We start from the raw sequence: 12,441 nt of genomic DNA, 5'->3' as shown, positions 1-12,441 counted from the left end.
TAGCCCTCAGATAGAAAAGCAAAAACGAGACAGGAACAGAAAGTATATTCTGCTAAATAATTGACAAACTCATGCAGAATGATTCCGTCACAAATTGGTGGCAGGTGGATTTTAACATCTCGTTTAACCTTTATTCAAATTAAATCAGCGGTAAGAACTGCGGTCAAAGGATAGGCAAAGTTCAAATGATTAGACAAACAGTGCAATATAGGCAATCAGGATCAAAAACACTGGTGCAATTAGAAAGGTGTTTGCCCTATCATCAGGAGCTCGCAGGTTTCGGTTCTGATGATGCCACCCGTCGCTTGATATCTACACTAGAGAGCAAAATTGCCTGAGATGTCTGGATGGGACAGCTGGCATACTCTTCTTTCCCTGTCAATCATAGCAACATTAACCAATCATGGGTGTCTGTGAGTGCATGTATGCAGACAAGGGCAGATAGCGCTTACCTGGGAGCGTATTTCGCTGCCCTGTGACACATGGTGCGTTTGGTATCTAGTGTATGACAGAGAAGAGCTGGCTTATTGGCATATGATCAAAGAAAGAAAGCTCAAGACTAAAATTAAGAAAGCAGTCACAAAGCAACACTCAGGTTTGCATGATGTCAAACGCTTGCAAAGAACAGAGATGAATGAGCTATTTGTACAGTATACACTGATTAAATTGAAGCTAAACAGGAAACAGCTGTGCCAGTGTTCAGGTAAGTGCGAGAGCTGTAAAGTCCGTGCCGGATTTGGAGCCCGATGAGGAACAATGAGACCAAACAACCAAACATGACAGATAGCTAATTAACAAGGGTTCCCTGCTCAACACTAATATGTTTATCTCATTAAGAACTAAAAAATGGATGCATAAACGCTTCTGTAATTTCCAAGATTAACCGGAAAAGCTTTCACTGTTTTGTCTGAGACCTTTGTAGCTCATTATAAAACAGACAGGTCTGATCACAGGGCAGCAGGAAGAGCCTCAGCCGAGTCTCACCTTTCCAACTTCCACTTCAGTACACTGTGCAATGATGAGGGTCGATGAGGGCAAGCAAGATCAGACAGCTACTAAATCAAACCCTCCCCCAAAAAAAAAATTCTCAAATAATAGGGCTTCATTATTAAAGGCTCCATCGATCCAGGAGAGCCCAAAAGCCTAAGAGCAGCATTTTGCTAATATGCGATGCTAAGCATAGAGGATCCCAATCCCAAGTCTCTTTCTCTCTTATACATTCACTCGCTGTCTCTCCTTGATTACCTAATCACACTCCTTTACTGTAATACTGAACATGCATTATGATCAGCACTCTGCAGTAATCATAGTAATGAAGGGTGTATTAGTGGACTAGCATGAAATACTACGGAGAGCTGAAACTGTTATCTCAACTCTGCTGACTTTTCTAGCGTCACTGTTTCCCCTGCAGCCTACTGTGTCTCACTAACACCCTTCACTGTGACCGCTAAACACAGCAGCCCTGAAACTAGGTCACGGGGTGCCACAAATTTAATCTGCGCAGCCAGAGGACCAGGGGATGTAGGCCAGGGAAAAGTGCAGTATTGACACAGGCCATTTCACTCTTTCACTGTCCTCCATCTTCCACCCCCTAGGGTGCACTCATTCGCCACCCACAAACCAGGTCAACAAACCGAATCGGGCTCTTGAGCACAGACCCCACACATACAGTCTAAAAACCGCAAAGAGACCTTGATCACCAAATACAGCCATCAGGGTCACTGGCTTTTTTGCAAATCTAACATTTCAGCAGCACATATCCTGGTTTGTTGTGCAGAAAATCATAGCTTCGTACTATAAACCACAAACGATCCTGTTAATACCTTTGGCGTTATAATCAATGACTGTAATGCCCTTCCGTCTGGATCTTTATATATTATATGCTACATTAGCAAATCATAGCTCTTTCCGCATAATCTTTCAATGTGGTTTTCATCTGGTGTAAAAACGCAAGTGCAGAAATTGTGTAGTTCGCTCTATAAGACTGAATGTTTATCCCTTTGACCTTCTCATGCATATGACCTCTATAATGACATTAGCACTAGAACTGGCACCAGGGATATCAATTACCTTCACTGCTGGACCATTAAACTGGAGGCTAAACCAATCGCCTTACACCGTCTTAGACCCCAGCTGTGCTAATTTATACAGATTCTTAATGCATGAAGCCTGCCCAGCCACTGGCTCCTGGCTAAAGTGCCCTAAGTATCTCTTTAACTTGAAAGGGACAATTAGTAGCTTAATACTCTTTACAAAGAACCATTTTGTCCTGTTAGTTCAGCGAAGAGAAGGCAACACTTGTGCAAAGTCTCTCTGGTGATCCATCAGGTCAATTGGCTGGTTGTTACAAATGGAGCACGACAAAACAGTGCAGTGTAAAACGAACATGTAGTACAACTCAGTTGTTTAAATCCTGTATTATAGAGTTAATCAATGGACATTTACAAGGTTTACACAATTATACATTAACATAATACCTAAGTATATTCCACATGAAGGACTGTATATAGTATAACTGTGCGGGAGTGGATACTGATCAACTCAGCTGGGTTCTTGAAGTGTTTGGACCTCTTAGATTGCATGGTGTCTCTTGGGTAATGTCACTATGCACTTAGTAACACTGAACATAACACAGGAACAGCAGACAGAGGGCCAAAAGGCCAGTTTATCCTCATCTGAAATTGTCATCAAGGTATGCAGAAGTAGGATCAAGAGCTAAAAGCAGTTTGAAGTTTGAGGTTAGATCAACAAACGTGAATGAATGAATTAATAAATGATCGTCCCTTTACATGAGAAATGAGTCGCCATGACAACAAACGTCAAAGATAAATGAAAATATTACATTTTAAAAAAGCATGCTTGTAGCATGATGTCGTAAGTACCACAAAGCTTTTACCTTAATGCTATTCAAATTAGAGACATACAGTACTATAAAAGCAATTTTCGGGATACGAAAACATTTTGCGCAACATACTCAACTGTACAGTGTGTTTCTCTGCTTGATTTGAAAAACAGTGCCTTCGTACAGAGAGAGAAGGTGAGGGAGAAAGAAACCATTAACTATAGCATGGAAAAAACAAGGAAGCGAAAAAACTCCACATCTACATTCAAATGCCATCGAATCCTGCGAGATGAGCTGTTTCGTGTCTCCTCTGTCTCTTTCTCTCTATCTCTAGCTGCTTCTTCCTTTCATAACATTTATTATAACCTCTTGAATTTACCTTAAAGGACAAGTACAATTCCTGTAGTGTGAGTCTTTTTCGTCAGAACGGCCGACCCCACAGACATTTGAAACATGTATCTCGTGTGCTCGTGTGCTTGTCTGGAGATGGGTCCTTGTGGATGTGTGTATAAAAGGGGTTATGAAATCCATTAAATGGTTTGCATTTATTTTGGGTCATTTCAATGTAACTGATTGATTAGATTCGGTGTAATTTAAATGCTATTATTTTTCTTTAACCTATATTACTGCAGGATATTTGTGAAGAGACAGTCCTCCCATTTCCATGTTACATTTAATGGTTTGGAAAGCCTCTCCGGGGGGTTAGGGGAGTGAGAGCGGGTGGGGGTGTTAGATGAGCCCCCATTGCAGTAGTGTTGTTTTATCTTAGTCAATGCAGTCCCAACAGAGCTTACTACAGAAGGAGAATGAGGATGTATGTTCGAGAGAGAGAGAGAGAGAGAGAGAGCGTGCAGTGTGTGGGTGTGTGTATGTATGTGTGAGTGTATGTGATAAAGCCAGAAACTCAAAATTCAAAAAGAAAAGCAAAATATGCATATTGAAAACAAAAAAGAAAATAGTATATATTTTAAAAAAGCTAAAGAGGCACAACAAGAACAAAGAGTAAGAAAGCAAGAGTTGGAGAGTGCAAAGACTCACCAATGTCCGCAAGAGAGAGAGAGAGAGAGAGAGAGAGAGAGAGAGAGAGAGAGAGAGAGGCAGAGCACAGAAGAAAGAGAGGAGGGGGTGGATGTGTTAATACACAGGAACACTGCATCAAACCAGTGCACTGCTCTGAGCGGGATGCGTCAGCAGTACATTCACGTTTCCATTGAAGGACAAAAGGAGGAGGTAGAACACAGAGGTTTGACTGCCTGCAACCCTGTCACATAAAGGGAAAAAGCGCAAGAGGATCCTGAATGCTGGGGATACGGTGAGGACCGCTGCTGCCACCACTGTCGCCGTGGACACTGTCTTCTCCTCCGGGTGCATGTGTGTGCGTGAATCTCTCTCTCCGTCTCACTCTCACTCACTCACTCTCTCTTTCTCTCTCTCTCTTCTGCAGACCGCCAGGCAGTCCACAGCTCACAGGCAGAGCAGGCAAACTGCCACAACTTACTACCTCAAGAAGCAGGAATAAAAGAATACTGCAAGATCTTTACCGGGGAGAAGAAGTACGGAATCCTATTCAAGACAAGCGCTCTGAAATCGACAGCATGTCACACAGCAAGATCAATTCCTCCTTTTTCTGACACTGAAGTGAGTGAGTGAGAGAGAGAGCATGAGAAAGAGAGAGAGAGCAAGAACACACAATCGCTAGAGAGAGCTTCACTGCTGCGATGCTGTTGCCCCCCTTCCTCCCCCTTCCTGCTTGCGCACCACCACCCCCGAGCCCCCCTCCAGAGAAACTGACGGATTATTGCTAACTGTGCACGCGGCAGTCTGCAGCTGCTACGGCAACGAGCAGGAGAACAGCGAGTTGAAAAAAGCAAGACGGAATGACCGCAATGTGCGTCCGTTGGCGTTTTTTGTATTCGTCAGAGAACTGCTAATCGACAGGACAAGTGTCGACGGGGGATGAACAACAGCGTGTTAGTCTATAACAGGCAGGAAGGAATATCTTTAAAAGACTTGGGATACCAGTCCCAACACTATTGCTTTTTCTTCTTCTTTTTCTGCGCTACTTGCAGTTTGGAAATGGAGTCTTGTGAAAAATGTTCAGCTGTATGCAGCGTCGGCTTCCAAGGACAATCAATGGGGGAGCTGAGAGGAGATCTTTTACAATCTGACTGGATCCGTGCACCTGCTTAGCTCAATGGGCCTTACCTCTTGAATCAGTTTATTTAAACGTTGCATTCCTCTGAAATTCAAAGGAGCCATTTTGGCACGTCTATTCACAGTCCAGTTTACTTTCTTTTGAAAAATGTTGTACTGATCTTATTGAACATTGTCAGTGTTATGCAAATTAAAAAGGGACATTCAACGGAGAACTAATGATGTAAGTATATTGTATATAAACTTGTTTCTTCTACTTTCATATTTCACTGTATTTCTTTATCTTTATAATCATTCGCCATGTCTCTTCCCCTCCCCTCTCTCTGTCTCTCTCTTTAATGGGTATAACATAGTACCATACTGCACTGTCAATGGAAAACAGAAGCAGTGTCTTGCTCAAGCCAGGGTAGGGCCACTGTTCTCCGTTCCCGAGCCGAATCCCCACATGATGTTGAATTATGAATGCGCCACATCATGAGTCTCTTGTGGCAGGTAACTGTGCACTGGAACGCAGCCCTGCTCTGTGCAGTCTACCTCATGGTGCGAGCGTGGAGTGTGTGCGCCACCCCCACCGGACCGCAGAACTGCCCAGCTGTATGCTCCTGCAGTAACCAGTTCAGCAAGGTGGTGTGTACCAGGCGTGGCCTGGTTCGAGTGCCCCCTGGCATTCCCACAAATACACGGCACCTTAACCTCATGGAGAACAGCATTGAGGTAATCCATGCTGACACCTTTCGACACCTCCACCATCTGGAAGTGCTGCAGCTTGGCAGGAACTCCATCCGGCAGATTGAGGTGGGGGCCTTCAATGGTCTCACCAATCTTAACACTCTGGAGCTCTTTGACAACCGGTTGACTGTAATCCCAAGTGGTGCTTTTGAGTACTTGTCTAAGCTGCGGGAATTATGGCTCAGGAACAACCCTATTGAAAGCATACCATCTTATGCATTCAACCGTGTCCCCTCTCTCATGCGGCTGGATTTAGGAGAACTGAAAAAACTGGAGTATATCTCGGAGGGTGCTTTCGAAGGATTATACAACTTGAAATACCTAAACCTTGGAATGTGTAATCTGCGGGAGATGCCTGTGCTCACCCCGTTGGTGGGGCTGGAGGAACTAGAGATGTCAGAAAACTACTTTCCGGACATCAAACCTGGATCCTTTAGGGGTCTGAAATCCCTAAAAAAGCTCTGGATTATGAACTCCAAAATCACCACCATGGAGAGAAATGCATTTGATGATGTCACAGCCTTGGTTGAACTCAACCTGGCCCATAATAACATTAGCTCTTTGCCCCATGACCTTTTTGCACCCTTGAGTTACCTGGTAGAGCTGCACTTGCACCATAACCCATGGCGGTGTGACTGTGACGTGGTGTGGCTGGCTTGGTGGCTAAGAGAGTACATCCCTACCAACTCCACGTGTTGTGGCCGCTGTCATAGCCCTGCCCATCTGCGAGGACGCTACCTAGTGGAAGTGGACCAGACTACGTTTCAGTGCTCTGCTCCTTTTATCCTGGATGCTCCACGGGACCTTAACATATCTGCAGAGCGAGTGGCTGAGTTCAGGTGTCGCACAGCTCCCATGTCATCTGTCAGATGGCTTCTACCCAATGGAACAGTTCTGACCCATGGCTCCAATCACCCAAGGATATACGTTCTCAATGACGGAACTCTAAATTTTTCCAATGTTCTGCCATCTGACACAGGTGTGTACACGTGCATGGTGACAAACATGGCTGGAAACTCCAATGCATCAGCTTACCTGAATGTGAGTGCAGCCGAGCTCAACACCTCTGAGCACCTAAGCTATTTTACCACAGTCACTGTGGAAATAGTTGAGTCGACATCAGTGGAGGTGATTAAACCGAAGACGGTCACGGCTTCACCCTCCGTCTTCCAGCCTGTGTTTATCTCAACTCCAACTGTGCTACTGCAGACACCAAGACAGGTTAGTGTGCCAACTATCCGAGGAACAGTGCGCCCTTCTGCCACCTTAGACGAAGTGATGAAGACTACAAAGATCATCATTGGCTGCTTTGTTGCCGTCACGCTGCTCGCTGCGATCATGCTAATTGCGTTCTACAAGCTCCGTAAACGACACCAACAGAGGAGCACAGTGGCAGCTGCCAGGACTTTAGAGATCATCCAAATGGAGGAGAACGTTCCTCCTACCACATCGGGAACAACTTTACCAGGAGAGGGTGGGATGGTGCTACCAGGTCTAAGAGATCGTAACAACACCTACAAGTCCAGCTACAGCACCTACAAACCAGCACACTCTGCTCCCTGGACAGAGAACAGCATTAGCAATTCTCTACATCGCCCTCGGCCCACAACCATCAGCACCATCCCGGAACCCTACTTGATTAAAACTCACACCAAGGAGAAGGTACAGGAAACCCAGATCTAACATTCCCATAACCTTCTCCTCCTTGTACCCTTTTTTTCTGTTCCTCATGAAAACATGCAATAGAATGCACAAAGGAAAGACAGCGATTACTTTTGTACCCAGTGCAAAAATGAGACTGTTTTTCTTGTACATGCTTATATATAAATATATGAATATAAATATATAAATTAATCCATTATGGGGTGATAAGAGAAGCAGATTATATATAAAAAAAAAAGAAAAAATGAATTTAAAACTATTTTCTAATGTGTAACTTCTATTTAAGACGGAATAATGAAGATAATGACATTACACTGCAGATGCGAAACAGATTTGTTTGAGAAGTCTGTGGTTTTTAGACCATGCTAGATATAATCCAGTAACATTTCTACATAACTGTCCCCAAAATAATATTTACAAGTTTCTCTTGTAAGAGCACCAAGAATTTGTAATGTGCCAAATGTTATACATGAAATTTGGGTTGAAGAATTCTATGACAAAACAACGCAAGACATAAAAAAAAAAAAAAAAAAAAAAAACAATAGAAAAAAAAAAAAAAAAAAAACACAAAAAAGGAAAAAAGTTCTCCTGAGTCTGCTGAGTCTCAGTAGCTATCAGCCAAATGGTTTTGGTCTCTTATGTGCTTTTTTCAGTGAGTGCTTTTGCAGTTTAACTTCATATTTAAGGAGAATCCCCAGTGCTGAACAAACACCTACAGTGTTTTCATAAGTGTTCCTGGATACAAATCAACATTGATTCTTCATTCACTACTGGGGATTTTTCTATGCAGTTTGTTTTGTTTTGTATTGAACCTGTGTCTCAGCAAGAAGCAGTGAGGTGATCTGATTCCTGCTTTTTCCCCCCTTAATTCCCCTTAAGCCTCTTTAGAGTTTTTTTTTTTCTTTTAAGGGGATTTGACAAATTTACCAACAGTAGCTCTGACCATTATCTTCTCTGTAACTGGTCCCAATTCTTTTAAGATCCCAAATGCTTTGTTAAGACTTGAGCGGCTTTTAGGGCTAAAATATAGTTAAAAATGTTACAACAGTTGCCTCAGATTAGTAGTGTAAGGGCTGAACAGGATGTTTATTTGCAACACTGCAGAGATCGTTGCAATGTCACGATGGTTTGTTGCGAGCTGTTAACATTATCATGACTGCTTACAGTATATCTATTTTTTTTTTCTTAATCACGAAAGGGTATACAAAGGAATGTGTGACTTTTAGGCTGTCCTCAATGGTGATCATTCAAACAGTGAATTTCATTTGTCCTTATTTCAAGCAACAGTATTTTTATGAGGAGTCTTCAGAGGTTCCAACAATAAAACATTTGGTTTGTATTTCTCTAAAGATAACTCTTTGCTCTTGCCTTTTTTTCCCACTTTTGTACGCAGTGGTAGAAGTTTGAGAATTGTAATGGAAAGACTAACCCTTCTCTGTCAGATATCATTTTTGGGAATGCGCCAGATTTGCATCTGCAGGTCCAGTGCACAGAATTTTCATGGCACATTTTGCTTCTCCTTCTTTTGTGGCAAAACGGCTTGCTGGGTAGATTTGAATCTTTGCCAATACGCCGATAGCATATGGTCCCGTCTATTAAGAGCGAATATTATGTTCATGACACAAAGGTGCAGCACTGACATAAAAAAAATGTAGTCTGCTTTTCTGACACAATAAATACAATGCAATAGGCAGACTTTTGCTAGGATCCTATTTCCCCCGTCATTATGGCACTTAGAGCTCAGGTAACACAACTCCATTTGAAGCACTGGACTAATAAGGTTAAGTGCGGCTTTTAATATCATCCATTATTGATCTTGTTAACCTGTGCACATAGAAAATTAGGTATGGAGTGCATGTGTGTGTTACATCAAGAAAGTGTATGTGAATGACATTCAGTGCCGTTTTATGACTCCCTTTTACAGTGTAGTCTTGTAAACTCAACAATGCATTTTTTTTTTTGAACAGCGAAACTTCTATTGCTCTAGAACATTTTGAATGCCTCCCTGGGCTATTTTTTTGGTTTGTTTGTTTGTTTGTTTTGTTTGTTTGTTTGTTTTTTCCTTTAGTGAGTGACCTTTAATATGATTACAGTGGCTTACGTTCATATTATGCTGCCTCGGCATTTCAGGCAGATTCTTTACAACATTCTATGTTGACTCTCTGTATATGCCGAATATTAAAACATTTCTTCTGATGCCATGCAACATAGAGTCTGTTTTAGGCTTGAATGGGTGCTAAAGTGCTATTACGCTGTACATTTTTAGCATGGATGGGAAAGAGGAGAGGGTGCAGTCTGTAATCAGGGGCAGAATGTCTTCCAAAGCTGAGCTGCAGTAACCCAACATTAGCGCACACACACACACACATATACACACTCACACACGCACACGCACAGCAATTTACTGCCCTCTCAGGATACTCACGCCATAGCATTCACACCCCTTACATAGTGCTGCATCACACACATCACGCACAAACAGCTACACACCAGGCTAATTAGCCAGCTTTGCAGTTTTTACATTTATTTACAAGAAAATGGTGTAGCATAGTGTCTGTGGCTGATGAGGCTTGTCAATTTAATTTGTAATATCACCAGGATTCGTTCTGCATAAGTCGATTTGACTTTCTAAAATCAATAAAATCAAGTGGCAGGAAGTTTTTTATTTTTTTTTATTTTTTTTTTGACTGGACAGTTCATTTCAATTTAAAGTAAGACACTGCAGCTGAATAGTGTCAAAAAAAACCAAAAAAAACCCCCCAAAAAAAAACCAACAACAAAAAAAAAAAAAACAGTTGTTTTGTTGCCGGTTCATTGCTGAATATTGTTTTACGCTGTTTAAATTAAATCGTTATTTCTCTGTGAAGCTGCTCGCAAGCTAATACAAAAGCCTTTTAGATAATGGTTTGTTGGAAAAATCATTTATTTATTGTTTAATTAAGAATATCCCATGCACTGTGAACCACTTTTGAGTCTACAATCTAATGTAAATCCAACAGCGATGCCTATTTTGAGAAACTGCCCTGAAGTATTCTTGTTATTAGAGACTGGAATGAAAATTTCAAATGTCATGATTGCAGGTCATCTTAGATTCTTAATACAAAACTAAACAAAGCAATGTAGTTTGTTTTTGCACTCTGGTAACCATGATTTAATTATAATAACACAAAGACTGTATACATTAGCATGCAAGCTCTTCAGAAATAATATATGACACGTAATGTTTGGCATGGCTGAGAGGGCGGAGCTTAATCCCTCTTCCATGTTAATAGGATGGAAATAGCTGAAGTGATGGATACACACGTCTATTTCTATTTTTGTTACTACAGATGTTTGACTTAATCAAAGCAACCTGCAAAATGCTTCCCATGACCAAAACTGTCATTTTTTTTCCTGTAGTGTCTTGCACAGAGTCTAAATGTTTGAGTGACATGTGCTTGTAGCTTTCACACAACAACATGGTGTTTGCCTCGTGCCATCCTTCCCTTTTAAGCTCAACAGGAACTATCCGGTCTAGATGGCATGACAAGCGTGTGCACGCTTTTGACACTCATCATTATAATGCATGTCATACACAAAAAGGTGAAGTGGACCCCGAAATGCAATAGCACATGAACAGAGATTCTAATTTGGTTGCGAATAGGCTTAATTTGACGGTTCTGTCAGCTCTTTAATGGGCATAGTCTGTGCGCGTGTGCTTCTATTGTCCTATGCGACATCAGCTTGTGTCATTAGGCTTATCTTTTTGCTTGCATTCTTCCTCTCCTTTTTTTTATGATGTTAATTGACTTACCATCATTGACTTTCCATGTCAACACTACTGCAGCAAGGGGCTCACGTTAAGGATGTGCGTGCTGAGAAAGGAGGCTACTATTTGATGGCCTCTCCATGGGAAACTTATCACTGGCACAATTATCCTGACAGATTTGAGAATTGCTTTTTCTTCCTTCTTTTGCAGCCTGATATGTTGGTTTTCTGGAGTCTGATAGATAATCATGAGGGGCGAGATGGAGTAGGGTGGAGAGGAGCACACATCAGATGTTTATCAGTTAATGAAGTGTCTTGGTCGGGCCGGGGTGGTCTTTTTCTCTATTTGGTGTGGATGCTCTGACCGCCATCTTGGCCAGAACAGCAATCTGATTTGATATGTTCCAAGAACTGGTGACTGACAGAGACATACTGTAGGTAAAATACAAAAATAGGACATCTCATGTTTTATTCAGTCATACTCCATATTCCATATTGTCATTTTAGTGGCACTCAAATATGCATGATACATTGGTGTGAGCATTAGGAAGTATGATTGAAGTTTATTAATTTAATAAGCCTTGAAACGGATTCATGTGATTGGCTAAGAACTCATCATGGCCGGTATTAGTGAAGCTCAATGTATGCAATGAGTAAATTAAATTAAGTGCTGTAATTCTGTTTTATTAATATAATTTGCTTTGCTTTATTGCCAGTCAAAAGTACTGGGACTGATAGCATGTCAAGGCAATTTACAGTCAATAAGTATAATAGGAAATTTCCATGAATGGGTTGAAGTCTTTCTAGAGCGAATGATATATATATAATATACAGTATATCACCCAATTTTCTGTTCAAGCAGAAATCCAGACCAGCTTTGTGATCATTTTTTCTCCATATTTGTCTAACAGAGATGTTTTTTTTTTTTTTTTCAGAAAACATACCGATGTTATTCCCTTTCTATTTCTTTTTCATACAAGCCACCAGCAACCAAAAAACAAATTTAAGGTTTTGGGATTTAATGCAGAATCTGAGCAGGTTTGAAAGGATGGAGCCATGTGCTCTGACAGACAAGACAAATGAAAATGTCTTTCAAATTTTATTTTAGAGCAACTGAAACATGTTTAATTTTATGTGATGTGGTTCTAGCAGTTTTTGCACTTGGTGCAGGTATTACATTATGTGCTACACTAGAGACCAGCCATATGAGATGTCCTAATTTTACACGTCAGCGCTTGCTCACAAGCGAAAATCGTGTGGACAAAACCAGGACTCTAAAGTAGATCAGGTTTTAATAGCTAAGGCGC

The 12,441-nt window shown here is 41.5% G+C and overlaps 1 protein-coding gene across 1 annotated transcript; it reads left to right on the top strand.

Annotated features, from left to right (window-relative positions):
• The first annotated feature begins 4,004 nt into the window (after positions 1-4,004).
• On the top strand, positions 4,005-9,687 carry lrrc4.2 (leucine rich repeat containing 4.2). The gene is made up of 3 exons (XM_060878217.1): positions 4,005-4,154; positions 4,287-5,219; positions 5,350-9,687. Exon 3 carries the CDS (start codon positions 5,459-5,461, stop codon positions 7,406-7,408), a length of 1,950 nt encoding a protein of 649 aa, XP_060734200.1. The 5' UTR covers positions 4,005-4,154; positions 4,287-5,219; positions 5,350-5,458; the 3' UTR covers positions 7,409-9,687.
• The last annotated feature ends 2,754 nt before the right edge of the window (positions 9,688-12,441 follow it).

This window comes from Tachysurus vachellii, chromosome 9, assembly GCF_030014155.1.
Source record: "Tachysurus vachellii isolate PV-2020 chromosome 9, HZAU_Pvac_v1, whole genome shotgun sequence".
In the NCBI taxonomy this organism is placed as follows: domain Eukaryota; kingdom Metazoa; phylum Chordata; class Actinopteri; order Siluriformes; family Bagridae; genus Tachysurus; species Tachysurus vachellii.
The sequence above is the reverse complement of the archived record's forward strand: the minus strand, read 5'-3'. Positions and strand labels throughout refer to the sequence as shown.